At 52.7% G+C, this 26,406-nt stretch overlaps 3 protein-coding genes across 7 annotated transcripts in view; 1 reads left to right on the forward strand and 2 right to left on the reverse strand.

The window, feature by feature from the left end:
- Positions 1-440: 440 nt before the first annotated feature.
- On the reverse strand, positions 441-6,297 carry UFM1 (ubiquitin fold modifier 1). Its single transcript, XM_044417357.1, has 6 exons — positions 6,223-6,297; positions 6,074-6,130; positions 5,401-5,458; positions 5,108-5,147; positions 2,154-2,186; positions 441-1,325 (listed from the first exon to the last, which is right to left on the reverse strand). Coding segments are annotated over exons 1-6 (258 nt in total). The 5' UTR covers positions 6,225-6,297; the 3' UTR covers positions 441-1,257.
- Positions 6,298-6,411: 114 nt separating this feature from the next.
- Positions 6,412-20,931, forward strand: POLB (DNA polymerase beta). The gene is made up of 14 exons (XM_044417340.1): positions 6,412-6,539; positions 10,347-10,404; positions 11,221-11,287; positions 11,979-12,053; positions 12,609-12,667; positions 14,176-14,225; positions 14,815-14,866; positions 15,439-15,493; positions 16,022-16,094; positions 16,723-16,793; positions 17,763-17,849; positions 18,572-18,636; positions 19,213-19,352; positions 20,076-20,931. The coding sequence occupies exons 1-14, from the start codon at positions 6,479-6,481 to the stop codon at positions 20,168-20,170; spliced, it is 1,008 nt and encodes a 335-aa protein (XP_044273275.1). The 5' UTR covers positions 6,412-6,478; the 3' UTR covers positions 20,171-20,931.
- DKK4 (dickkopf WNT signaling pathway inhibitor 4) overlaps positions 12,117-26,406 on the reverse strand; it is a 15,928-nt gene continuing 1,638 nt past the window's right edge. The window contains exons 1-5 of one of the 5 annotated variants that reach the window (XR_006413473.1): positions 26,045-26,400; positions 25,240-25,390; positions 23,663-23,812; positions 15,322-16,913; positions 12,117-14,816 (exon numbers count right to left, since the gene is read on the reverse strand). Coding sequence is in view for 4 of the 5 variants with exons in the window: in XM_044417341.1 (XP_044273276.1) it covers positions 22,298-22,629; positions 23,663-23,812; positions 25,240-25,390; positions 26,045-26,269 (858 nt within the window). In the remaining variant the exon portion in view is untranslated. Of the gene's footprint in view, positions 14,817-15,321; positions 16,914-18,090; positions 18,393-21,792; positions 22,630-23,662; positions 23,813-25,239; positions 25,391-26,044; positions 26,401-26,406 lie in introns of those variants that run through there. The other 4 variants (XM_044417344.1, XM_044417343.1, XM_044417345.1 and 1 more) reach the window with 4 other exon arrangements.

Raw genomic sequence — 26,406 nt, forward strand, 5'->3', positions numbered from 1 at the left:
GAATGGCTTACTGAGAGATCGTGTCCTAAGAACAGTAACATCACGCCCTGTAGAGGAATCTCAAGTTCATTGTTGCAATTCACTCGGGTGTGAAGAGTTACGATCAATCTGTAGATCTTCTAACTCTGCCCCTTTCTCCTGGGCACTTGTTGATCAAGGCTCACAGAGGGACGAGAGATGCTCAGTCTCCCTTGCAGAGATGGGCTCCGTTGTTTTGCCATCCTGAATACAGAAACGCAACATACACTGTCCTTTTGTGGAAGACAGAAATCATTCCTATGTAAGGCGAAGGCTTTGCTTTTGCCACCCTGGGTTCCTTGGTAAACTGGGGAGAAACAAAAGCAGCCCATCCAAACTAGCTAGAATTGCGCCCTCCCTCTTGCCTGCCCTCTTCATGTAATAGGGATAAAGCCTCGTTTCATACAAAGAAGCCTGGCAGCTTAGATCATAAGGTATAATTTATTATTCAGTGGGCAGAAGTTGCATTCCTTCGTAAAACATATGCCTGTGGGAAACATGTTGAACAAACCAACTCATGATGTCTGTGGACCAACGTTGGCATATTCAAAACATACAGAGACACCCACAACTTTTCCTCCACTCCAAAAGCAACCCAAGCTTTCCAATGAATAAATTTTTCTGGAATGTAGGACACAATTCCTGACAGTACTGCAAGGTCAAAAAAGGGGATGTTTGCCATATGTTACTTAACAAAATATGATTAATTAAAAGTTTTCTTTCTGAACTGATAACTTAAAACTATGAATGATCTTAGATACACAATCAAAACTGAGCCAAACTGGCACATGCAAATGCTTTGATGAGCAAACTTTGCTATGGTACTTGCAAACTTACTGGTGCAGCTGTGCCCTCCAGGTGTTTCCAAGTCCCATGCTGACTGTGGGTGATGGAAGCTGAAGTTTGAAACATGGAGGGTAGGAGATTGGGGAAGGTTGTGCTAGGGAGTGTGGAGGACCGACCTATTCACTTCAGTGGAGGAGACTCCTTGGCACAGTGAGGCAGGCGCCCGTTCCATTCATGAATGATGGAGTCAGGGCAAATGCATTCCAAGATTCAGAAAAGGCTCCCATGTAAAGTCAGAAACATTAATTCAGCTTTTCTGGCAGGAGTTGAGTATGGGCGTAGTGGTTTCACAGGGCAATGTGTTAGGGCAGAAGGCGCTAATTCTCCGGTGAAGATGCTTACTGATCTATTTGTCTGCTGCTTGTAATACATTGGTGCAAGGGCATGCACACGTCAGCATCTCCCGACACGATCTCTGGGAATAAGCCGTAACTCTGAACCGTGCTTCAGGAAAACATTTCCTGAAAAGAAAAGAAAATGGATTACCGGAGTGTGTGACACAGACAACTTCCGCACATGTGACTGGCAGTGCACCTGCTTTGGTCTGGGCAGAAGCTGCACATGGAACAAGCATGCTCTGTGTTGAGGCGCTTACACATACCGCTTTACGCACTATCATGCTGAAATAGATATTTATGTACTTACTTACATGGACAGTGGTACCTCGGCTCACAAATGCCTCCGTTCACCACCGCATCGGGTCGCGAACTGGTATTTCAGAAAAAGTTTGCCTCAGTTCGGGAACTCCACATTGGGCGACGACCACAATCACAGCCGTGTTGCCGCACGAGTGCGATCGCCGTTGCACCCATCCTCTCCCTCCCAGAGCACAATCGTGCCTGCTCCCCTCTTCCCTGCATGAGCGCAATCGCAACCATCTCCTTCCCTGAGCACAATTGCTATTGCATGATTATCGTTTGGACTCTCTCTCCAAACAATAACCTCCCTCCACCTAGGTTAGTGTTTTCTACTGTAGTTTGTTACTTTGTTGTTCTTGGTTACTTTGTTTCAAATTTGTGTGATTAAAAAAATATTTACAGAACGGATTAACCTTATTTACATTGAACGTTATGGGGAAATTTGACTTGGTTTGCAACCAATTCAGGTTGTGACCAGAGTCCTGGAACGGATTAAGTTTTGTGAGCCAAGGTACCACTGTATTTCTAGGCCGCCTATAATCGCTGAGGCCTTCCTAGGCGACATGACAGAGCAAAACAGAAAAGTTGCAGGGTGCCTCTGGAGATGAGTGGGAGGGCCACTTCATGTGGTACTGAGAAAAGGCTACTTACCAGCTGTCTGCGCAGGATTTATTCCTATTCCATCTGCCAGAAAGGGAATGAAATAGTTAATTCACACACACACTACCCAACTTTTCCTCTCAATAACAAACAGCAAGCCTGCTGTTCCACCACAGCTGCAAACCAACGGCAAGTGTGAACTTCCCAATAGAATCTACTAAGCAGTTTTCCTGCATCAACCCAGATCCAGAAAATCAAGTGTGATCTGCACTGGGACAGGCATGGCCCATTTTCACCACTGGCAACAAGGCACAGATAAGAGAGGTTTTTTGCTGCAGAAGCATCACAGCCTTGTTCCTTGTAACCAGTAAGAAGCATGCAAACATCACAAGCACTGAGCCGCACTGCGTACCCTTCCTTTGCCTTCAAATGCTGCCAGCATTATGCCCAGCCTGGGCGGTTTTTGGGCAAGACGCAAAATCCCTTTAGGATGCAGGGAATGAAGAGCCAGCGAAGGAAGAACTGGTCCTCAGCTGCAGCTTGCCCAGTCTCTCACTTGTGATTAAATGTGGCTGCTCCCACATTTGCAAAGCCAAGATATCCTGCTTGCTTCCTTCTAGACCAGGGGTCCTCAAACTTTTTAAACGGGGCCAGTTTACTGTCCCTCAAACTGTTGTGGGGATGGACTATACTTTGAAAAAAATATGAACGAATTCCTATGCAAACTGCACATTAAAAATTAATTAAAATTTAAAAATTAATTAAAATAAAATTAATTAAAAATAATTTGAAATGTTTGCTCCACTCGCTTGGGCTGCAGCAGAAGCCCAAGATGAGGTGGGGAAGAGCATGTCCATATTCAAGGGACAGAGCTACAATGTCCACAATCGTGCTCCCCTCCTCCTGGGGGGGGGGAAGGGGGGGAAGAAGGGTGCCATGCAGGGAAGATGGGAGTGGTTGCAGACGCGCTTGTGCAGGGAAGGAGTATGCCTGTGCCGGCTCAAAGCTTTTGGATTCCCTTGGAGATCATTTTCTCCAAGGGAGTCCAAAAGCTCCGAGGAAGGCCAGATAAAGGAGCATGGCGGGCCACTGTGTGACAACCCATTTTCTAGAAAGCCAGTGTGGGGACAGCAAAAACCACCACATCCTCCTTGGTCAAGCCACATCCTTTTGGCTCTGGCCTCTTGGCGGAGCAGCAGAGGCACCGGCTGGGAGAGAGGGCTGAGCGGCCAGGGGACTGGCGAAGGCAAGGGAGGAGCTGGGCGGGGAGCAGGGGGCCAGGAGCAGCAGAGAGGAAGGGGGCGGGGCCAGGGAGGCGGGAGGGGCCGGGAGGGAGCAGGGGGCGGGGCCACCAGCCGGAGGGACTGATAAGGCCGTGCTCAGCGGTTGGTGGCACCAACGGACGTGGCGCCAACAGCAACGCGACAAGGGTGCTGTCCCTTGTCTGCGTCCCTTAGCTGTGGCCCGGGCTGCCTGGGGACTCCCTTCCCTGGGAGGCTGAGGGGTTTTTTTAATTGCTTCGTTTTTCTTTGTTTATGTTTTGTGCTGTTCTGCACTTTGCCTTCGTTTTTCCTCCAATTTAAATTTTATTTTATCCTTACGTATGTGTGTGCGTTTTTGTCTGGGAGAACTGGGCGAGTGAGGGGTACTGCAGGATAGACAAGGCGGGGGACCAAGGTAGGGTCTTGGAAGAGTTCCCATTGGCAAACCAGGCGATGGCCTGGCAGGAGTCACGGGTGTAGCGGTCCGCTGTGACAGCCGCAACATGTTCGCCCTTCTCCCCCAGGAGAGGCAGGGCTACACTTGCCCTCGGTGCAAGCTGGTGGTCCTGCCAGAGGAGGAGTTGAGGTGCCTGAGGGCCAAGAGAGCTCTCCAGACCCCTGGAAGCAGCCCCCCTCTGGACAGAGGGTTGAGGAAGGGGCCACAGGAGAAGCGGCTGGGGAGACATGGAGGCATGTCACCCACAGGAGGAGGAGGCCAGCAGGCCTCCCCCTTCTCCTGGCACCAATCTGGGAGCTGGGAAATAGGTTCTCTCCACTTGGGGAGGCTGGGGCTGATGAGGCCTTGGGGGACCAGCAGGACCCCCAGCCTGGGACCACGGGCGGCAAGGGGGCCGCTGCAGGAGAGGCGAGGGCCAGGGCACGGCCGCCCACCAGCACCGGGAAGGCATGGCAGTGGGTGATTGTTCTTGGGGACTCCCTGCTGAGGGGCACTGAGCCGGTGGTGTGCCATCCCGACCTGGAGACAAGGGAGGTCTGCTGCCTGCCGGGCGCACGCATCCGGCATGTGAAGGACAGAGTGGAGCGCCTTGTTCGCTCTGGGGTCACCAGCCGCTCCTGGTGATCCACGTGGGCACAAACGACGTGGCCAGGCAGGGGGTGGTCAGGATCACCAGGGACTTCGAGGCCTCAGGGAAGGAACTCAGGGAGCTAAAGGCCCAAGTGGCCTTCTCGTCGATCTTACTGGTCCGGGGATTTGGGCCAGGCAGGGACAGGAGGGTCGCCGAGGCGAACGACTGGCTTAGGGTGCGGTGCCAGAAGGAACGCTTCAGGTTCCTTGACCACGGCACCCGGTTTCTTGCCAATGGACTTCAGGCAAGGGACGGGTTGCACCTCACGAGGATGGGGAAAAGGTCCTTTGGAGATGCTCTAGCGAGCTTCGTCCAGAAGACGTTAAACTGAGCCGGGGGCGGGGGGATCAGGCCCCCCAGAAATGTGTCTGCACAGGACAAGTGTGGGGAGAGGATCAGGGCTCTGGGAGCAGGGTTTTAGAGGCACTGCAGGGACTGACAGCACTCCTACAGAGAGGGGCCAGGTATGACTAGTCACCAACCTCCTCATGCCAGCCTCTTGCTGCTTTCAGAGGAGCCACAGAGGCTGCTGTTGCTTTGCTGTTGCTTTAAAGCACATGAAATTTCAGACCCCAGTCAGCAGATGGCTGACTAAAGTGGTCCCTAAGATAAGGCCTGTGCCAGAAGTTACTAAGTTACACTACAAAGCACTCACCGTTTGTAATAATGGCACTTGTTGCTGCAGGGACTTTGAACTAAATAAAACAGAAAAATGATACATTAAATACAGAAGGACACTTAACCACTCCTCCTTGTGTTACACTTAACACAAAGTATCTTACCACTGCTATTCTGCTTTAGTAAGGCTTTAGATTAACACTACCATGTTGTTTATACTTAGTTGTTTATTCTCTGCTTTGAGAAATACAAACTAAAAATCAAACTATAATTCCTTTAACCTAAAAAAGCAACAGCAGCAGCTCTTGATTCTTCCAGAAAACCACTTACTTCTTCAGCAGCAAACTTCAAGACCGCAGTGAAAGGTGTACTTTCTGGCACACTTAATCTGCAAGAATTGTAAAATTTCTGGGTTAGTTCAGAACTTTAGTTTCACAAAATTAGTAACACGTAAATCTGCCTGAGCAACTGCAAATCTCTACTTGAAGCCTGCTTCTTTTACTACACTTCCCAAATTTATCTACATTTAGGAACATGGCGTACAGAGAGTTGCTGCCCGCTCTTCTTCCCAGCGTACCAGACTTTCTCCATTATCCAACTCCAATTAGCAGCCAAGTCTTCAAGTGACCCGGAAGAGCCAGGCAACACTCTCTGAGCCCCCAGCCTGGCTTGTGGCCCGCGCACTCGGGAAGGGCGCCCGAGCACGGCTGCCCGCGCGAGTCGGCCCGGCGCCGGGGCCCCGTCGGGAAGCGCGGCAGCAGGTGCGGCGCGCCGGACACCCGGGAAGGCCGCCCCCCCGGCGAGGCGCCCCGGCAGCCACCGTCCTCTCTCCAGCGAGGGGCCGCCTCCTTTCCTCCGAGGTGTCCCCAGCCTCCACCTGCGGCCGGCGCCAGCGCTTCCCCCGCGGTGCGTCCTGCGCGGCGCCCAGACCCGCGCCCGGGAAACCCCCGCGATCGCAAGGCGGCGAGCGGGCCCGGCCCGCTCCGAGGCGCGACGGACTCACACTTTGTAGGGCAGGCGCGGGTCCGACGTGAGCGTGACCTTGAAGGTGACCTTGGCCCGGGGGGGGGGGAAGCACCCGGGGGGTGGGGGCCCCCGGCGGGGGGGGGGGGGGGGGGGGGGGCGGGCGGGGGCCGAGGCGGCGCCACTCACATCGTCCGTCCGCGGCGGCTCCGGCTGGCTCGCGGCCGCGTCACATCCGGCGGTGCGCGCGCCGCGGCGGGCAGCGAGCCGCGGGAGGGAGCGGCGCTTCCGGCCGGCCTGGGGCGGCCCCCTTCGCGGCCTCGGCTCGCCGCGGCGGGGGAGAGGCGCGTCCCGGAGCGGCTGCGCACCGGGGGCACTTCCGGAGGCGGGCGGGGCCGCGCCCCCGTCGCCGTGGCAGCGCGGAAGCGGAAGCCGCGGGCGAGCCATGAGCAAGCGCAAGGCGCCGCAGGAGAACCCCAACGGGGGCATCACGGACTTCCTGACCGGTGCGCCCTGCGGGGGGCGGCGGCGGCGGCGGCGCTCGGCCTGGGCCGTCCCGGCGCGCAGAGCCGGGCCCGCGGCCGCAAGCCCCGGGGGCGGTGGGGGCGGGGGAGGCGGGAGCCTTTCCGCGGGCACGCGGCCTCGTTCTCCAGCGGCGGTTTCCTCCCTCAGACCAGCTGGCCTGGGCGTCCCTGAGGCGACTTTGTAAAGCGCGAGAGCGACCAGGCTGGCGCGGAGCGTGGCCTCGGCCCTCTCTGTCCGCAGAGCGCAGCCCGATGCTTCCGCGACGGCGCTTTCCTCCTGCTGGCGCTCAGCAGGTGCTTAGCAACAGTCCCTTTCTCAACATGGAAGTTCTGCTGGGCTCCGTTAACTTGTCTTCCCTTTTGAAACCACCTCAGTAGTGCCTGGAGAAGGAAATGGCAGCCCACTCCAGTACCCTTGCTGTGAAAACCCCCGGGACGGTACCAAAAGGCAAAGAGATATGATGCCGGAAGATGAGCCCCTCAGGTCGGAAGGTGTCCAATGTGCTACTGGGGACGCACAGAGGGCTAGTACTCGTAGTGCCAGAAAGAAGGAAGCGACTGGGTCAAAGCCGAAGGGACACTCAGTTGCGGATGTATCTGGTGGTGAAAGGAGAGTCCGATGCTGCGAAGATCTATACTCCATAGGAACCCGGAGTGTAAGATCCATGAATCACGGCAAGCTGGATGTGGTCTAACAAGAGGTGACAAGCCTGAACATCGACATCGTAGGAATCTGTGAACTAAAATGGACAGGAATGGGTGAATTTAATTCAGATGCCCATCAGGTGTACCACTGTGGGCAAGAATCCCTTCGAAGAAATGGAGTAGTCTTCATAATAAAAGAGTAGGAAAAGCAGTACTGGGATACAATCTCCACAATGACAGAATGATCTCAGTTAGAATCCAAGGCAAACCATTCAACATCTCAGTAGTCCAAGTCTTTGCCTCAACCACTGGTGCTGACGAGGCGGAAGTAGACCGGTTCTATGAAGGCCTACAGCACCTTCTAGAATTAACACCAAAAAAGGATGTCCTTATTATCATGGGGGATTGGAAGGTTAAAGTAGGAAGCCAAAAGATTACCGGAATAACAGGCAAGTTGGGCCTTGGAGTACAAAATGAAGCAGGGCACAGGCTGGTAGAATTTTGTCAAGAGAATACGATGGTCATAGCAAACACTCTTTTCCAACAACCCAAGAGACGACTACACATGGACATCACCAGACGGTCAGCACAGAAATCAGATTGACTATGTGCTTTGCAGCCAAAGATGGAGAAGCTCTATACAGTCAGTAAAAACTAGACCAGGAGCTGACTGTGGGTTAGATCATGAGCTTCTTGTTGCAAAATTTAGGCTTAAATTGAAGAAAGTAGGGAAAAGCACTAGGCCACTCAGGTATGACCTAAATCATATCCCTGATGAATATACAGTAGAGGTGACAAATAGATTCAAGGAATTAGGTCTGATAGACAGAGTGCCTGAAGGACTATGGACGGAGGTTCGCAACATTGCACAGGAGACAGCAACTAAAACCATCCCAACGAAAAAGAAATGCAAGAAAGCGAAATGGCTGTCTGAGGAAGCTGTCTGAGGAAGCTGAGGAAAGAAGGGAAGCGAAAGGCAAGGGAGAAAGAGAAAGGTACACCCAATTGAATGCAGAATGCCAGAGAATAGCTAGAAGAGATAAGAATGCCTTCTTAAATGAACAGTGCAAAGAAATAGAAGAAAACAATAGAATAGGGAGGACCAGAGATCTCTTCAAGAAAATTGGAGATGTGAAGGGAACTTTCATGCAAAGATGGGCATGATAACGGACCAAAATGGCCAGGACCTAACAGAGGCAGGAGAGATTAAGAAGAGGTGGCAAGATTACACAGAGGAACTATACAAGAAATAGCTTAATGTCCCTGATAACCACGATGGGTTGGTCACTGACCTGGAGCCAGACATCCTGGAATGTGAAGTCAAATGGGCCTTAGGAAGTCTGAGCAACAACAAAGCTAGTGGAGGCGACAGTATTCCAGCCGAGCTATTCAAAATCTTAAAAGAAGATGCAGTAAAAGTGCTACACTCAATATGCCAGCAAATTTGGAAAACTCAGCAGTGGCCACAGGATTGGAAAAGGTCAGTTTACATTCCCATCCCAAAGAAGGGCAATGCCAAAGAGTGTTCGAACTACCGCACCATTGCACTCATTGCACATTCTAGCAAAGTGATGCTCAAAATCCTACAAGCTAGGCTCCAGCAGTATGTGGACCGAGAACTACAAGAAGTACAGGCAGGATTTCAAAGAGGGAGAGGAACTAGAGATCAAATTGCCAACATACGCTGGATCGTGGAGAAAGCTAGGGAGTTCCAGAAAAAGATCTACTTCTGCTTCATTGACTATGCTAAAGCCTTTGACTGTGTGGATCACAACCAATTGTGGCAAGTTCTTAAGGAGATGGGAGTACCAGACCATCTTATTTGTCTTTTGAGAAACCTATATGTGGGTCAAGAAGCAACAGTGAGAACTGGGCACGGAACCACTGATTGGTTCAAAATTGAGAAAGGAGTTTGGCAAGGCTATATACTGTCGCCCTGCCTATTTAACTTATATGCAGAGCACATCACGAGAAAGGCGGGCCTAGATGAATCACCAGTTGCAATTAAGATTGCTGGGAGAAATATCAACAACCTCAGATATGCAGATGATACCACTCTCATGGCAGAAAGAGAGCCTCTTGATGCGGGTGAAGGAGGAGAGTGCAAATGTTGGCTTGAAACTCAACATTAAGAAAACTAAGATCATGGCATCCGGTCCTCTCACTTCCTGGCAAATAGATGGGGAAGAAATGGAGGTAGTGACAGATGTTATTTTCCTGGGCTCCAAGGCTGCAGACAGGGACTGCAGCCAAGAAATTAAAAGACACTTGCTCCTTGGGAGGCAAGCTATGGCAAATCTAGACAGCATACTAAAAAGCAGAGGCATCACCCTGCCAACAAAAGTGCGTATAGTCAAGGCTATGTTTTTCCCAGTTGCAATGTACTGATGTGAAAGCTGGACTATAAGGAAGGCTGAGCGCCAAAGGATTGAGGCCTTTGAATTGTGGTGCTGGAGGAGACTCCTGCAAGTCCCTTGGACCGCAAGGCGATCAAACCGGTCAGTCCTAGAGGAGATCAACCCTGACTGCTCTTTAGAAGGCCAGATGCTGAAGATGAAACTCAAGTACTCTGGCCACCTAATGAGAAGGAAGGACTCCCTGGAGAAGAGCCCGATGCTGGGAACAATAGAAGGCAAAAGAAGGAGGGGACGGCAGAGGATGAGGTGGCTGGATGGAGTCACTGAGGCAGTCAGTGTGATCTTAAGTGGACTGTGGGGGATGGTGGAGGGCAGGAAGGCCTGGAGGAATGTTGTCCATGGGGTCGCGATGGGTCGGACATGACTTTGTGACTAACAACAACAACAACAGTAGTACCGGTTATAAGTGCGCAAGGAGTGCAGATAGAAGATTTAATTTTCTTTGTTCAATCAATGCCAAATTGGAACATGCGAAGAAATATGCTTTTTGATCATATTGCTGGGTTTGCACTTACCTGGTGAAGTAGAAACCAAATTAGGGAGAGTTCCTTTGCCCTTTTGTATGGTTTTTTGTGCCATTGGCTAATTACTTACACAAAAATGTGTTTTTTCCCCCAAGCTTAACTAGGTTGTTTTTTCTCATGCCGTGTAACGTTTGTGCTTCTGTTTTTTGTATTATGTCATTTTAATGTATGCACCCTTCACACTAAACTACTCTTTGTTTCAGAATTGGCAAACTATGAGAGGAATGTAAATAGAGCCATCCACAAGTATAATGCCTACAGGTAAGAACTGTATCTTGGGCACAGTCCATGGATCTGCCTTGATTGGAATTACAACAGTATTCTGGGAAGGAGCCATGCAAAGGGCTTTTGAATGAGGACAGCTCAAGACATATGAAGTTCTTGTTCTTTTACAATACCACTCCATTGATTCCCCACCATAGATTTTGAGGCTCTTTCTTAGGGTGTCTTCTTCAGTCCCAAAAAGGCCTTGGTTACCTTGGAAATAGCTATTAAATGTGTGTGTGTATTTTATGTGCATTATGTTTTGTTTTATTTTATGTAAGCCGTCCTGAGGCCATGTGATGGGACGGCATGCAAATACTTTAAATAAATAGTAAAGTCATATGTAAGCTGGTAGAACAGGTGGCTAGAAATGGAAAAGGGAATTTCACTGCTGCAAAATGTAAGTTTGCAGTGCAGTGGGATGATGGAACTTGTTGGCCGGTGGCATAGCTGACGTGGTGGCAGAGTGGGAGGCAAAACAGACAAATCCTGAGAGGGGCTGTAGGTGAACCATTCGCTAAATGGGTCAGTTTCTACCTTGCCTTTTGGCAAAGCAGACATGTTTACAGAACTGCCCTCAAACTATCTGGCAACACTTGCAAAGGAAGCCGTTGGGTATAAGCAGTCAGACTCGGCTGTGTCTTTGCGGAGAGAGATCCTGTTGCTGTCTGTAAACACTCAGAAATGGTTGAGTCTAAAGCAAGTGTTGCTCTCGCTGCAACTGCCGCCATCCCTTTGTGGAGGTCTCTGACTGCATGCTGGCTGCCTTTGCCCAGACCTGGAATGGAGATTTTTCTTCACTGCTTTGTGCAGGAAAGCAGCATCTGTAATAGCCAAGTACCCAAGCAAGATACAAAGCGGGGCGGAAGCAAAGAAACTGGTAAGTCCTGTGGCCCATGATTTACCGTCATTTTATGAACAGAGCTTGCAGGATTAATCTTTGGATTTTTGTTCATGTCTGCAGTTTGGCTGGACGTTTCAAGTACAGCTTGTAACCCGGCTATGTTAAAGCAGCAGGAAAAAAGAGGAAAATATGAATGGTGACACATGTAGCTTAACCATTGATGGATAATATCAGCTGATGTATTGTGTTACCCATCCATGTCCTCGAGTCAGCCAGCTCTTCCTTGCAACATGTCTTTACGTCTTTAATGTGGTTTATGTTGTACCATCTGAACAATATGAATTTGTGTTGCCAGTTGTGAATTGTTGCATTTTGATGCAAGTGACCACCTAACATTTTTTACCCCAGAGAGGTCGGCCTGGCGCCAACATTACACACTTTTCAGCGCCAGGTCAAGACCTTTTTATTCTTCCGTACTTTTAATGTTTAATATTTTAACTATGTTTTTATGCTCTGTTTGTGGATTACGTGTATTATTTGGGTATATATGTATATGTATGTATTTGCTGGATTTGAGTTGTAAGCTGTCCAGAGACCCGCTGGGTATTGGACAGGGTAAAAATACCCAAATAAAATAAACAAACAAACATATTCAGTTTGGATTAATACCACAAGCACATAGTCCTATCATTTTGCTTATTTTTTCCCATTCCTTCATATTTTTTAGGATGGCGTAGGAGCTAAAATTGCTGAAAAGATTGATGAGTTTCTGTCTACTGGAAAATTACGTAAGCTAGAAAAGGTAAATATTTTTATGTTGTATTATTTTCTACCGATGATAATGTTTAACTCTGAAAGTTGCACATTGATATTTGAACATTTATATTTGTCTGGTACCTTGATTAGGCTTGCTCAGTGATCACAAAACATGCATGCTTTTAAGACACGCTGATCTCTTCATCAGGCAAACAGTAATAAAATGGCATGCTAGGTTTGCAGGCAGTGGTCTTTCCAGCCTGAAGGTGCCAGGGATCAATCCAGCTCCCAGCAGAGCATCTTCCCTGCCACCTTAGCGGCGCCTGAAACCTGTGTGGAGCACCCAGTGTGCCTTGCACATAGCGCTGGGCCCCGGCAGTCTCACTGCTGCTGGGCTGCCACTGGCCCAGGTGCTCCCATTGAGCAGGGAGAGGAGGGGGCAGAGCAAGGGCAGGGTTCTCTGCGGCCCCCGATCCACCGAGGAAGCTCTCTTGAGCTGCGCAGGACCGTGTCCACCAGCTGCTCTTTCAGCTTCATGTGTCTTGGTTGAACACCTTTGTGCAGGGCTGCAGGTGACTGAGTCTACTTTTATCCCCTTTAGATTCGGCAGGATGATACGAGCTCTTCCATCAATTTCCTCACCAGAGTTAGTGGAATAGGGTAAATGTGTATGCATTTGAACAACTTGGGGTAGGAAAGGGGTCTGAGGGAGAGAGCGGGTGCAGTGGTGGTACCCATGGAGAACAGCAGTCTTGCCTCTGAGCAGTGGTGCCCAGCTCCCTTGGATGAGCAGCAAGCAGGTTGCTGTTCCTCTGCGGAACATTTTGCAGGGGGCCGAACTGCCCTTCTGGTGCTGCTGCGGCAGTGCCCCCATCCTGCAATCCCTCTGGTGGAGGGGCAGGAGGAGGCCGGAAGGCTGCCTTCAGGTGGCTAGGAAGTGGCTGGTCACCGGCCTGAGGCAGGCGTGCCCTGCAGCTGCAGCTTGTGGGGGAGCCGATTCCAGCTGCAGGCTGGCATGGAGAGGGGAAAGGCTCTCCCCGTTGCTAGATGTAGCCAGGGTGTAGCTGGCTGGCCATCAGTCAAATGCTGCCCTGGCTTGGCCATTGCAGGATGCCCTTCCCAGGGAGGCTGACTTGGTGCCTCCAGTCTAGCCTCCCATTCCAGCTGGAGCTCCTTTTCTTTATATGCGTCTTACAACTTTTTGGGATTGGCTGCTCCTGTTTCTGATTTTGCTCTGTCACTCTCTTCCCTTGCTTTTATGTTGTCTCCTGCAATTGCTATATATGATGCTAAATGTCTTTTTGTCCCACTTTTGCTTCACTTGTGTTTATTCTGTTGGTGGGCCTCCTTAAGTGGTGTATATAATTCTCCTCGTCCTTTTATCCTCACAAGCACAACCCTGCCACGTAGGTTAGGCTAAGAACCTGGCCCACAGTCACCCGTGGAGCTTCATGGTGAAGAGCAGACTAGAACCTTGGAGCTGCCTGCCCCCGTCCAGCAGTCCAAGCATTGCACCCCTCTGATGCTTTTCCTTTTTTTGTCATCACCCCGAGAACTGGTTGCTTCCGGGTGGTACCATCCATGCAGATTCTTCCTGCTTCTGCAATGCTGTCGCTGCCCCGAATGCCCCTGTAGCACTGTGTGCTGCTGCACAGAGCGGCTGCTGTGCTGCTTTTTACCAGTCCCTGCAGTCCGTCGCCACCACCTGCACACCCCCGTGCCTCTGTGTTCACCTGCAGCAGCAGCTAGTGGTTTGAACAGTCCTCAGCGCACAACCCGGCAACAGGCTGTTCCTCCTCCTGGGCTGTATGTGTGAGCAAAGACAAGTCAGTCTTGTGGGTGACCCGGGTTGACAGCCACGGGTGCTAGCGACTGATCTGCCTCTCGGCCCCCGCACAGGCCAAGCCGCCCAATATCCACCCTGTTGCAGTTGCTTCTGAATTATGTGCACTCCCAGGCCTTCGCAGGCTGCCACCTTTCCCACCCCAGCGAGCCTGTGCTCGCTGTCCGAGCAGGTTTCTCTGGATGGCTTCTTGCACTTGCCTTGGGTGAGCCACCTGCCAGTGCCGTGCCTCAGTTAGAACTAGCGTTGTGCTAGCTGGAGATGCGATCTGATCTGATCAAATGGTGTGTCAGGATCTCTGATGAGCTGCCTTCTTGCTTTGCAGTCCAGCTGCTGCCAGGAAACTAGTGGATGAAGGCATTAAAACGCTGGATGGTGAGTCTGCTCTGTGTTCTCACTTGAGGTGTGGCGGATCGAGCCACTCATCCACTACGCAAACCTGCTTCCTTGCCCAGGAATCTGCAGGCAGGGTGGGAGCTCTGGGCAGCTCAGTGCCGAGCAGCACTACGTTGCTTGCAGTGGTGTTGCTCGGGCTTTGTGCAGTTGCCGTTGTCCATGCCTGCACCCCAAAGTCTTCGCAGTCCTTTGCGAGGCCAGCCTGGCTCCTGCGGGCCCATTTCTCCTGGCTCCTGTGCCCCCTGCCATTTGATCTCTGTTCTCAGACACTAGGAGGAAGCCCCACTCAGTTGTGTCCTGTGCTTAGAAGCGACTGAGGAAGCCTTGGCTCAGGTGTGCTTGTTCTCCAAAGTCAGTGCAAGAACCTACACTGTTAGTGGAAGAAGTATTTGAATTTGTCGGAGACAACGAGTGGGACTCTGCTCCCTTTCAGCCATCCCCTGGGATCACAGCCCACAGTTCCCACTGAACAGATGAGCGTGTTGCTGCTGAAGTCATGCCAAGTGGCTTCTTCCCCTCCGTTGACCGAAGCAATGCTTAACTGACTGTTTGACTCTGCTTCTTCTAGATCTGAGGAAAAATGAACATAAACTGAACCATCATCAGCGAATTGGGTTAAAGTAAGATCTGTATATAATTTGTGGAATCCAGGGAACCACTTGTGGCCATTTGAAATTACTTGAGTCACTGTTTGCCCAGGAACAGGCGCTATTTTAAATAATCATCCAGCCTGTTCCCAGTGATGGGAGTCCTGGTGGCTCACAGCGTTAAAAACTTATACAATTAAAACACTCATAGAGAAAGGAAAAGGTTACAGTAGGATTAAATCAGTGAAGTGTTACAATGAAGTTGTGAGCATGGTGCAGCCAACCTCCATCAGCGGCTCCCTGAACCACCTGGAGATTTCCAGCCGTCTTCAGAGTCGGCCTCACATAGAGCATTGTTGCAGTAATCCAGGTTAATTTAATTTGGTACTAAATCTTACTTTTATAGCAGGAAAGCCAGCTTCATGTAGTCAAACATTTAAATTAAACTCAAGTATGCACAGGGGTATAGGTGGAGAACTATTTATTACCATTTGGTTCTTCACAGAATCAGCATGTTTGATTTCAGCAGAACTTGCATGGAAATAAGTTTTGAGGAACACTGCCTTTTCTCTATTTCCTCATTCCTGTTTCTTTCAAATGTGCAGGTATTTTGAAGACTTTGAGAAAAGAATTCCTAGGAAGGAGATGCTGGAGATGCAGGTGAGCACGAGTGCCTGTCTTCCTCGCTAAGGAAAATGGCACAAGACTCAGTGTTCCACTTTGTGCATAATACCTCGGGGTGGTTTAAACTGTGGGTCGTAGAGGTCAAACAGAAGGTAGCAAGTTCACTACCTCTCACGTGCTTGTCACTTCTGCTTTCAGTAAACAACCCTGGCACGCCATATTTCCAGAATGTTATGGGGTCTGAACTTGGAAACTCATGGTTGTTTGGAGGTTAAGCAACCCAAAGTTGACCAGTGGTTTGTTGTTTGGTTAGCAAGAACCCTAATCCAGGCTTCTGTCTATTGCTGAAGGTGAATCCTGACCTTTAAACAACTAAAGCTTTCCAGGTTGTCATGATAAAAGTCCAGCAATGAGGTGGTGTTCAGTTGTTAATTCAAAGTGGAAGCACCTTCAGCTAGCTAGTGTCAATTCCTGGGTTAAACAAGCCAGAAATTGCTGTTGTGGATGAACCAAATGACTGAAAAAGAGATCAAATGATATCTCCATCTTTTTTCCATATGACAGGAAATTGTAGTTAATGTGATAAAGGAAGTGGATTCCAAGTACATTGCGACGGTGTGTGGCAGCTTCCGCCGAGGTTGGTGGTCCATGCTGTTTAATGTGCTCCTTGTAACTTGTTCAGTCAGTTGGCCACGTCTGTGGGTTGTATATCTCATCTGCTACAAATGCAGGTTTCCCATTTATTTATTATGAGATTTATATCCTGCTTTTGTTTGGGCTTTTCCTGCACCAGCCAGCAGGTTTCTGTGCCTCCAACTTCTGGGATTTGTTTAGATGAGGATCTCCAAAGTGCAGTGCTGGACTGTGGGGAGAAGCAACAGTTCCAACCACTGTGCATTGGAACAAGAAGTCCTCTAGTTCCCAGCATCTCTTTAGCTGGCCGTGCTGGTGGTTCCATGCTGGGATTAAAGGACTTTTTCTCTACACCGTGGTCACTTGGTATTGCTCTCTTTCTATACTCAGTGAACTATAGGACTGAACAGGGAAAGCTGTCGCGGTGCTTTCCAGTGCTCTTCAAGTTGCGTAAGCGTGACTGTTGCTCACACAATCATGGCAGTAGTTGAACCTTCAACAAACATGAAAGAGCTGAAGAACCAATGCAAAAAAACCTCTGGAAATCTTGTAACTTTGGATGGATTTTTCTTAACCTGTGAGCAAGATTTCCAAAGCAGGATTTAGTGTCTTGATACATACTCTTTTCATAGGTGCAGAATCAAGTGGAGATATGGATATCCTCTTGACTCATCCAGATTTCACTTCTGATTCTGCCAAGCAGGTATGAGTTCTTTCTTGAATGTTATGTTTAAAATCAAGGCATATCTTCACATGTTCCAGTTGCACATTTCAGTCACCACAAATAGTGAAGTGAAAATAATATTTCTTGTCTCCTATATACCTGTAGGCAGAGAAAAATCAAGTATTGATTAATATGGTAGATTAATTTTGAATGAAATGCTTAGGAAGAGCAATTATAAAAATTACAGTCTCAAACATTTTGGATATTAAATTGTTAATAAATGGAGACCAATTTCCACTTTAAAAAGTCCATTCCCCAATGTTTGATATTTTCCACATTCTTGGTATTTCCTTAACAGTAGTAGTGAGCCCTGTAATATGCTGCAGACTGAACAAATCTGGTTTTGCTGAGTTACCTGCATGCATTGTACTTCAGGCCTCTAACATGCGTTGACTGAGGCAGTGTGACATGCGGGATGTTCCTGAGCATTTCATATACTTTGGGATCATCAGAAGTCGAAGCTTTGCACTCCAGTGAGCGAAGGGAATGCTCTTGATCTCTCTGGGATTAAAATCTCATTCATGCTCTACAAATCGTAGCATTGTGGGCTATTCTTCCCAAAAAGAGACCCGTGGAGGTGGGGCAGCTGAAGTACAAGGTTGCAGGAAAAGGTGTGGCAATGGCAAAGTCACGGCAAAGAAGAGGCTTGATAAAAGGCAAAAGACACAAACTGTGGCAAGAATGAGAGAATGGCGTCAGTGGCTGGAGCCGAACTTCCGCACGGCCTCCCGGGGCGCCAGCACCATGCCTCTGGCCTGGCCCACTTCTCTTGGTGTGACTGTTCCTGCCTGTCCCCAGAGAGCAGCCCTCTTGCACCTCCTCTTCCTCCTCCTAGCAGAGAAGAAACCACTCCGCCTCCAGTGGGACATTCAGCTGATGCGCCTGCATGAACATCCCATGTGAGTTTTACTCCCTACTTGATTATGACCACTACTCTTATTTCGACAGCCAAAGCTTTTGCATCAAGTTGTGGAGCAACTGGAAAAAGTCCACTTCATCACAGACACACTGTCGAAGGGAGACACCAAATTCATGGTGCGTATCCACATAGATGCTTTCTGTGTAACTTGAGAGAAGACCTGACCTGGGGGAGGAAGTGGCAGGCAGTCCCGAGCGGCAGAGTCCTAATCCAAGGGCTGGCTGGCTGTTCGGCCTTGGAGGCTGCCTTATGAGCCACACATCTAGCTGAGCTGAGGCTCATCACTGCTTTGGAGAGCTGGCAAGCCTGAAGCTTGACCCCCCCCCCCCCCCCCCCCGCGGTTCAGAGTTTTGCTGTGATGATTGTAACCGCAGCGCCATGGTCATGGCTCCCTGGGCGGAATCGTGCATGGCTCCTCAGCTGTTCCGCAGGCCTCGTGTTAGTGCAGGGCTGGGCAGGCAGTGATGGTGGCAGCTTGAGAGAGGATGGGTCTCCAGTCCCAAAAGCAGTGGGTGGTGCTTCCGGTGGCCCTCCAGGGGCCATTTTCCCCAGCTAAGCTCCGCAGTCCAGGCCAGATACTGGCTTCTGAGTTGCATCGCAGGAATCTGCCTTGTGATTCTTCGAAGCCCAGAGTTTGCAGGCTGAAGACTGGAATTTGCCTGCACACAGAAAACAGCAAAACCTGTTTTGCTGGGACCACCCCCAAGTAGCTGTTTCGGGCTGGTGGTTTCCGTGTTGTGCTCCATCCCATATTGTCTGATTTGAGGGGATCTGGTCACAAGTGTGCCTCGTGAGTGGAAACATTGCTCCTTTTCAGTCACCTTTCCTCCCCTTTTAGGGTGTGTGCAGACTCCCAAGCAAAGATGAGGAAACTGACTATCCCTACAGGAGAATTGATATCAGGTAACTCTCAGGCAGAATGTGGTGTGGGTGACAACCCGTGGCAGCGTATGGTATGGAGGGCAGTCCATGCTTAGTGGCTTACAAGCAATTAGGAATCGTAGAAACACACGGCGGTAGAGTTGGAAGGGGCCAGAAAGCCATCGGGATCAACCTCCTGCCATTGCAGGGCACGGATTTACACCATCCTCCTCTCTTGGCAGGGCTGGGCAGTGCTCCCCTCCCTCCATGCAGCTTGCTGTAGTGGCCACTGGCAGCAGGGGGAAAGGGGATCCACACAGCAGCCTCTCGGGCTGGTGGGCTGGCCCTGCCAGACCCCCCACAAGAAGCAGTAAACCACAGAGGCCCAGGCCACAGAGTGGACGTGGCATCCGATACAGTGGAGAGAGCGACGGGGTGCAAGTGAGAACCGGGGGCCCAGTCAGCCCGGAGCCCCTGGCTGTCAGGTTTGGGCCCCCTCTGAGGGCACCGTCCCGTGACCCGGCCCCCAGCCTGTGCTGCCCTGCTTGCAGAGCTGCCGTCGGCGGGTGTGTGGCTGCCACAGGTCACGTGGCTTCCTCCCTTGGTGGATCCCTGCAGGTTGATTCCGAAGGATCAGTATTACTGCGGAGTCCTCTACTTCACGGGCAGTGACCTGTTCAACAAGAACATGCGAGTGCACGCCTTGGAAATGGGCTTCACCCTGAATGAGTACACAATCCGGCCCTTGGGCGTCACCGGTGAGTGCCCCCCCCCCCGCCCCTGGGGTGCCTTCAGGAGGGAAATGCTGCTCTGCCTGACCGCCGTCGGGGCACAACTTTTGAAGTTGGTCTGATCGGTCAGACTCCTGGAAAGAGAAGGTGCCCCTGGTGTCTAGTCCTCACAGTTGCTGAGTGAATGTTAAGGTGGTGAAGACCGTTGAAAAAAGTTAAAGCTAAGAGGGGAGGGAAGATTCCTGCCTCTGGGACCCCCAGGGAGAGGTGTCACCCCCCCCCCCCGGCACCTGAGCCTCCGCAGCACCTTTGGCAGCAGCCCTCCAGGATGGCCTGCCTTCCCCGCCCTGCATGGGGCTGGGACCCCAGGCCTTCGCACACGAGGCAGGCCTGTTAGTGCTGAGCTGCAGCAGCCCCCCGTCCCCCTTCCCCACTGTGTCTTTGGGAAAGGAGGCCAGAGCTGGGCAGCAGAGGCCTGAACCTGTGCAGGGCTGGCCAGCTCCCGCCAGTCCTGGCCAGTGCAGGCAGTCCAGGGAGGTGCGTTCCAAGACTCCTGGGGCCGAAGCAGGGCCTTGAGGGTTGTTCCCGCTTCTGCTAAGTGGGTGCCAGTTCTGCTTCTGTCCATGAGGGAAGTGACTCCACAGAGCTTGCCTGTTCGGGCAACGGCGTGCTCCAAGCAGAGTGGCAGGCTGTGGCCCTGAACAGGCCCCTGTAACCAGGCTCAGCCCCCCCCCTCTGGTTTCCTTTCAGGGGTGGCTGGGGAGCCCCTCCCTGTGGACAGCGAGGAGGACATCTTCGACTACATCCAGTGGAAGTATCGTGAGCCGAAGGAGCGGAGCGAGTAACTTTCTTGGTTGCACCAGTACGGAACCGTAACTTATTGCTTGCGCGCGTTCTCACTGTGGGGGCGGGGGCTGTGGCTGTTTCTGGGCTTCGGAGCCGCAGACCAGGATGCCTGCTGCAGCAACGAGAGGGCCGCGTTTGTGCTTTCGTGGGTTTCTTTACAGAAGGGATGAGAACCTCCCCTTCCCCTTTGCATTATGCCTTGGGTGTGACTTCTCTCCGTTTTAATATGCCGTGTTGCTGCATCCTTGAAATAAATGGGTGGTGAAGGGCTCTTCCACACAGCTGCCTGGGTCGGAGCCCTCCTTGGGTGGGCGTTGTCTGGCCCCTCTTCCAAGGGGTGCCCCTGCTGTGCTGGGCCTGCGCAGAAGGAAGCTCCGCCTGCTTGGGCCTGTGCAGCACTTCAAGATCTTACAGGAACCCACAGAGCACTCTGGCTTCTTACAGGAACCCACAGAGCACTCTGGCTAGGGGTGGCTAGAAGGAGAGGCCCTTGGGTTGGGCTCGCAGCTGGGGGACTGGTTCTGGCCCCACTCAGGCACCGAGCTCACTGGGCAACTTTGGCCAGTCACTGACCCGCGGCCCGACCTGCCTCACAGGGTTGTTGCTGGGAGGATGAGGGTGAGAGAAGGAAGGGGGTTGTGTAAGCTCTCTTGAGATCCGTGAAGGGGAGAGGTGGGATATGAATGCAATTGATTATAGTGGTGTTGGTATGAAGAGATTAAATTGAAAAGAGCACAGTAAATACTCCTAGCACACTGAATGCGGCAGACTGAATGTTTTGAACGAGCGTTGCTTGTTCATACCGTTCGTCTTAAAAGTCAAGCAGAAACGGTTGCTGCTCTTTGGTCCCCTCGCTCGGCCATTGGAGGCTTGAAATGTGACACAGACCCACCAGAATGAATCCTTCCGTTGAATTCAGTGTGAGGAAACACAGGCTGTATTCTGCACATGTGTTTTGGGCAGGAATAGATCCTGTCCCCTGCCCTGTTTGCATGGGTTTGGGAGGAGCACAGTGAGGCTTCCTGTGAGCACCCAGAGGGGCAAGATGTGGAGGTGCCGGGTCAGGCCGGGGTGGGAGGGACCGGCCTTTCAGCCCAGATTCCTGCCTGAACTGGTGAGGTCGGCACCGCCGGCCTGGAAATAGGCCTCAGGTCCCGCCCACAAGATACTCCTCCAAACTGCAGAAGGCAGCTTGCCTTTCTTCTGTGGGCCTTAATATACGGGGTTCCCAGGTTGTCTCTGAACTAGGCACTAATCCAAGCAAGGCCTGGCAAGACCTGCCGCCCTGCATGCCTTCAGGCTCTTCCGGCAGGGTGCGTGGATGCTGTGCAGGCCACCCGCGGTGCAGGGGGTTGCCTGCTGGTGTTGGAATTGGACTGTGCAAGTGGCTGTGAAGCCCCGAACCGGAGCATCCCCTGTTGCCGCAGCTGTGGAGTCAGGGCACAGCAGAGCAGCGCAGGTGTCTGCAGCCGCTTCCTGCCCCTGTTGGAGGCAGACAACTTCCTCAGAACCCCTCCTGCCCCCAGCAAGGGAGCTTTCCTCTTCTCAACACCTGTATTTGTCCTGCTTTGATCAGACAGGGGTGGTCAACCTGTCAGAAAAAACCCCTGGACTTCCGAAGTTGTATCTCTAACCATATTTATTTACGGTAAAGCTTTTGTCCCACTGTCTCTCTGCAGTGCAGACCCGGGGTTTGCAGCAAAAAAGCAAAACATTAAAATATACTTGGAGCATGCTGAAGCAGCTGAAACGGTGCAGCTAGAACCACTGTAGCTTAAAACTAGCAGATAAAACTCTTGAATGCTTGTTCTCAAAGTGAACAGTGGGGGGGGGGGAGATGCTGCCCTCTGTGGGTCTTTTTCATAAACTGGGACCATTCCAGGATCTCCGTATGAGCTGCCTGCAGTGGGGGACTCCAGGAGGGCCTCAGACCCTGAGCGGTGTTTCCAAACAGGGTCCTCAGGAGGAGCTACCCCACAAGGGCTTTCGACACCAAGCCCGCGTTGCCGAGTTCAGCCAAGGGACAGGAGCAGTCCTGCAGCACCTCCTTGGTCCCAAAAAGTAGTGCTTAAAAGTTCCCAAACCTGCAACAGGACATGCACTTCAGAGAGTGCAGAAGGGCGATGTCACAGCGTGGGCGGTGGATTTCGCTCCACGGTCGCTGCATCTTGGACTTCAGTGAACTTTGGGGGGTCAGGAAACAGCCCCCCTTTCCTCCAGCAGACCTGCAGGCGGGATCGGGGTGGCGCTTCGCCAAGCAGCTGTTGACACGACAACCCTGGGCCGCAGTCGCACCGCTGGAAGATCTGGTGCCCTCGAGCGCCGGCTTTTTGCCCACGCCTTGAGCACACCTGGCCTTCTGTGGGGACGGGCTTGCAGATTTTGGCCCAGAAATGGCGGGCGCAGCAGAGCCCCGTGGCGCAGTCGGTGGTGCGGAGGCAGCACGCTCCCTCTTGAGCTGTGGAGAGCGGCACACGCTGGCAGGCGGCTGTGCATCCGGCGGGAGGCCCAGCCCAGCAGTGGCCGAGGCCCCCGTCCCGTGGAAGGGGCCCGCTGGCACCCAGGCCCTGGGCTGTGTCCATGCCCACCACCATGGGGGACCCTTGCTCAAGCTAAGGAAGCCACAGAAGAACTGGGTGCCAGTTGAAATTCCGCTCCCCTTACGCTCCCGGCCTGGTTCAAACATGCACCTTTGACTCCCCGTTTCCCCGCTCTCGTTCCAGCAGCTGGTTGACCCAGTGAGGGTCAGTGCACTGGACGTAGGAAGCGGCAGCAGAGGGGGGCCAGAGCCCAGCCTCTGCTCTGTGGGGAACCCCAGCTAGTTGCTCTGCCTCCGCTTGAATGTAGAGCAGTGCACAGCTCATTGTTGGCATAACGAAGGTTAAGTAAGCCGTGAAGGAATTAATTCACTCCCAACCACTTTGCAGAGCTAAATAGGCATTTTAAAGGTGGGAATCTAGACTAAATGGAAATGCTTTGAGTTTTTGGCTACATAGCCAAACAGCAAGCAAATATCAAAACTTGGGCCAGGTGGCACTTAGAAATTATTACAAGAGAAGGAAAGAAATAAGGAGAAGCAGGGCTCAGGTTTCCTTAGATCAAACAGAGATGGGATGGGGGCTGTTTTGCTGTTGCTCTGCTCTAAAGCTGATTTTATGTATTTACTCCTTGTTTTTATTAGGTTTTGCTAGTGAGTATAAGCCTTGAGGGCCACGTTTGGTAGAAAGGTGGTGTTCAAGTCAAGTTGTGGAGCTGTGACTCGGGCCGAGGACAGGGAGGGGCAAGGGATCTCCTTTCTCTGGGCCGCCAAGCTCGAGGCTTGCCTTCACCTGCACTCGGGACTTGGCCACCACGCCCAGCTTGGGCACAGGATCTGTTCAGGGCCCCCTTTGCAAATGACGGCGCCAACCTGAAACAGCGCCTGAAGCTCTGCCTGCCCTCCCCTTTTCTGAGCGCTCTTCCCGTCAGAGCACAGTCCTCACCCTGCTTACCTCCGCCGTGTGGTGTGGGGGAATCTCCTTCCTTTAGGGCATGACTTGCTGGAACTGGGTGCCGGAGCAGGTCTTTGGAGCCCAGGCCAGCCTGGCCCCTCTCTCTCCTTTCTCCAGCCAAGGCGCTCTTTTCAGCCAGGCTGCACACGTCTGTCACGGAAGAGAAGAGTGCAGTCTTTCCAAAGTCGCTGCACCGGATTGAGCCCTTGTCCTTGTCACCTGGTCCTTACTGTAACTCAGAAAAGTGCAGTGCGCTCAGGCAGCAGAGACACCCTTCCTGGCGGTGTCACCCACATGCCAGATCTGGCTGGGGGTGCTGTTGTGCTCAGCCCAGCCGCGTGAAAGCCCTCCCGCCCGCCTTTTTATCCACCTTCCAACGCATGCATGGATCCTTCCCGTAGATTTTATGGAGAAGGGCTAAGGGTGGGTGGGTGTGCATGAGCTCAGTGCTTTTGGAACGCTACAGAGGGATTAAGTTGGAGTTGCTTATTTTTCCTCTCCCCCCCCCCATGACAATATACATATTTTCCAGCCATATCTTGAACAGGTTGCTAAAGATGTAAACAGGACAATGAATTGCATATCTGCGGTTCATGCATCAATTGGAGCACAGATAGTTCTCACCTGGATTCTGTGCCCCCCTCCAGTCATGACTTGACCGACCCCCTGGCCCTCTGCTCCTCCAGAATTTTGCAATAATGCAGACTTATTTAGAAGGGATTGCACAAGTTCCATTCCATGGGGCCCTACAGGCAGTTCTGTGCAGCAAAAGCTCATCTCCTGTCAGTGCGAAGGGGCTGTTTTTATACTAGCCGAGCGTAAGTGGCGAGCAGGCTGCCCGGTCCGCCCATTTGCAGATTTTAGCTCCCATAGCAGCCAAGACACTCCCCTACTCGGGAGTTCCCTTCTCTCTTCCAAGGCAGCAGATCATTCTTTGGCAAAGGCTGTCTTTTTCCAATGCACGTTCAGCAACTGGTAGCTAGTGAAGAGAGGGTCTCTGAGCATGCAGAGTGGCTCCTCGAACCCAAGCTAGAAACTTTCCAGCACCCTCCTACGGAGTAACCCTGAACCCCCACCCCCCTCTGGGGATGCCCCTCTGGAAATGGACCGGCCTCCCAGCCATGGGCAGCCCTGCTGGCCGGCCACTCCTGCAAAGGTTGGGGGTCAGACCCGGTTTCTCCCCCGTGCCCATCCATGGCAGTGGAAGCCCTGGGCTGCTTTCAGGATCTGCCTGGAGACTCTTCCACCTGCGCCATCGCCACATGCAGAGGCCCTGCCCTCATCACCCAAGGAGTCAGCGTCGCCCCGGCCCTGAAGTGCGCCCCAAGGACACTGCTTTCGCGCTCCCCACAGGCCAGGTGGGGTGGGAGGTGCGAGGCAGCTTGCCGTGGCCGAGGAGCAGGAGGCCCACCACCGTCACAGCCACTGCAGTGCCCCCGTGCGCACCCTCCCTCAGTCGCCCAGAAAGAGCAGGTGTGCAAGGGAGGGGCTGAACCCCCCCCAAGCCTGGGGGCCCCCCAGGGTTTCGAGCGGGCTTGTCCTTGTCCGCTTGCCATGTGGTGGCGGCAGCTGCTTACCGTTGAGGCAGAGCGTCCCTGGGCAGCACATGGCGTTGCGGCGGCACCTCTTCCGCAGCCCCCTGCACGCGGCGCAGAAGGGCGGCTCCTCGCCGGGCTCCGGGCAGAATCCCTCGGCCGGACAGTCTCGGTCCGTCAAGCACGGCGTGCTCTGCACAGAGGAGAGAGCCCTGGGGAGGCCACGTGGCCCGAGGCAACCAGCCCCTCAAGTGCTCCCGGCCCCCTAAAACGGGCAGGGTCTGGCATGCCCTCTGATTCCCTTGGCCTGCGCAGCCGCTCGGGGGCTGGCTGCGTGTGGTGCCCCTTTCAGGGACAGGCTGGCACCTCCCGGGGCACACCAGAGGCAAGGTGCTCTGCTTCCAGGCCGCCTTTGGCCCAGTGCTTGGCCAGAAGTCCTCCTACGGAGGCGGGGGCGCCCCACTAAGCTGCTTGGTCAGCTGCAGCATGAGTATGTACGCCTTCCTCTCAGCCTCTCACCCACCCGCACCACATGTGAAGCATGATCAGCCAGCAAGAGCATGGCGCATGCCACTGGCGCCCACCAAAGCGGGGAGAGAAGAGGGAGAGGCGGGGATTGTCCAGTAGCAGCTGGTCTGAGCCGCTGGAGCTTTGGTCTGACCCTGGCTGCCAGCCTGCCTCTCCGCTAGAGGCCACCCTCCTTTCTGTGTGCGCTTGCGTAGAGGGGCGCTTCAGCGGGCACAGAGAGACTGACCGCTGGGTACATAGACGAGAGCGGCCACCACGATTTCTCCCGCAAAGCTGGGCCTCAGCGCTTGAGATGGGCACCCTCCCGCCAAGCTCTCACCTTCCTGGAGCCAGATGCTTCAGCCGCCCCCCTGATGGTGTTGCCATTCAGGACCAGAGCAGTCAGTGGGGAGCAGAGGCAGGTGAGCCCCAGGAGCAGGCTGGCCTCCATCCCCATCCCTGGCAGGCCTGGGAGAGGGTGCCGATTCCTCAGTGTGGAGGCCACTGCGGGACAGGCATGGCCTTTTATACCTGTGGCTGGAAGCGAGAATGTGCCTCGGACCATTCAGTCTCCCTTGTTTGTTTATTGCCACGTCTCAATTCTCTTCCTCTCCAGACCCCCCAGGCTCTCCAAATCCCTTTGATCACAATGTCAAAACAAACGGGGAGGGGAGGCATCAGCCACCTGTCCCCCCGCCCAGC

Source organism: Varanus komodoensis, unplaced genomic scaffold (genome assembly GCF_004798865.1).
Source record: "Varanus komodoensis strain SLA01 unplaced genomic scaffold, ASM479886v1 scaffold88, whole genome shotgun sequence".
In the NCBI taxonomy this organism is placed as follows: domain Eukaryota; kingdom Metazoa; phylum Chordata; class Lepidosauria; order Squamata; family Varanidae; genus Varanus; species Varanus komodoensis.

Coding starts and splice junctions, on each gene's coding strand:
- UFM1 (XM_044417357.1), bottom strand. Junction 5,459..6,073: donor CCGCGCCTGCCCTACAAAGT/GTGAGTCCGTCG, acceptor CAATTCTTGCAG/ATTAAGTGTGCCAGAAAGTA. Junction 5,148..5,400: donor TGAAGTTTGCTGCTGAAGAA/GTAAGTGGTTTT, acceptor TGTTTTATTTAG/TTCAAAGTCCCTGCAGCAAC.
- POLB (XM_044417340.1), top strand. CDS start 6,479: ATGAGCAAGCGCAAGGCGCCGCAGGAGAACCCCAACGGGGGCATCACG. Junction 12,054..12,608: donor AATTACGTAAGCTAGAAAAG/GTAAATATTTTT, acceptor TATCCCCTTTAG/ATTCGGCAGGATGATACGAG. Junction 14,867..15,438: donor CATCAGCGAATTGGGTTAAA/GTAAGATCTGTA, acceptor TCAAATGTGCAG/GTATTTTGAAGACTTTGAGA.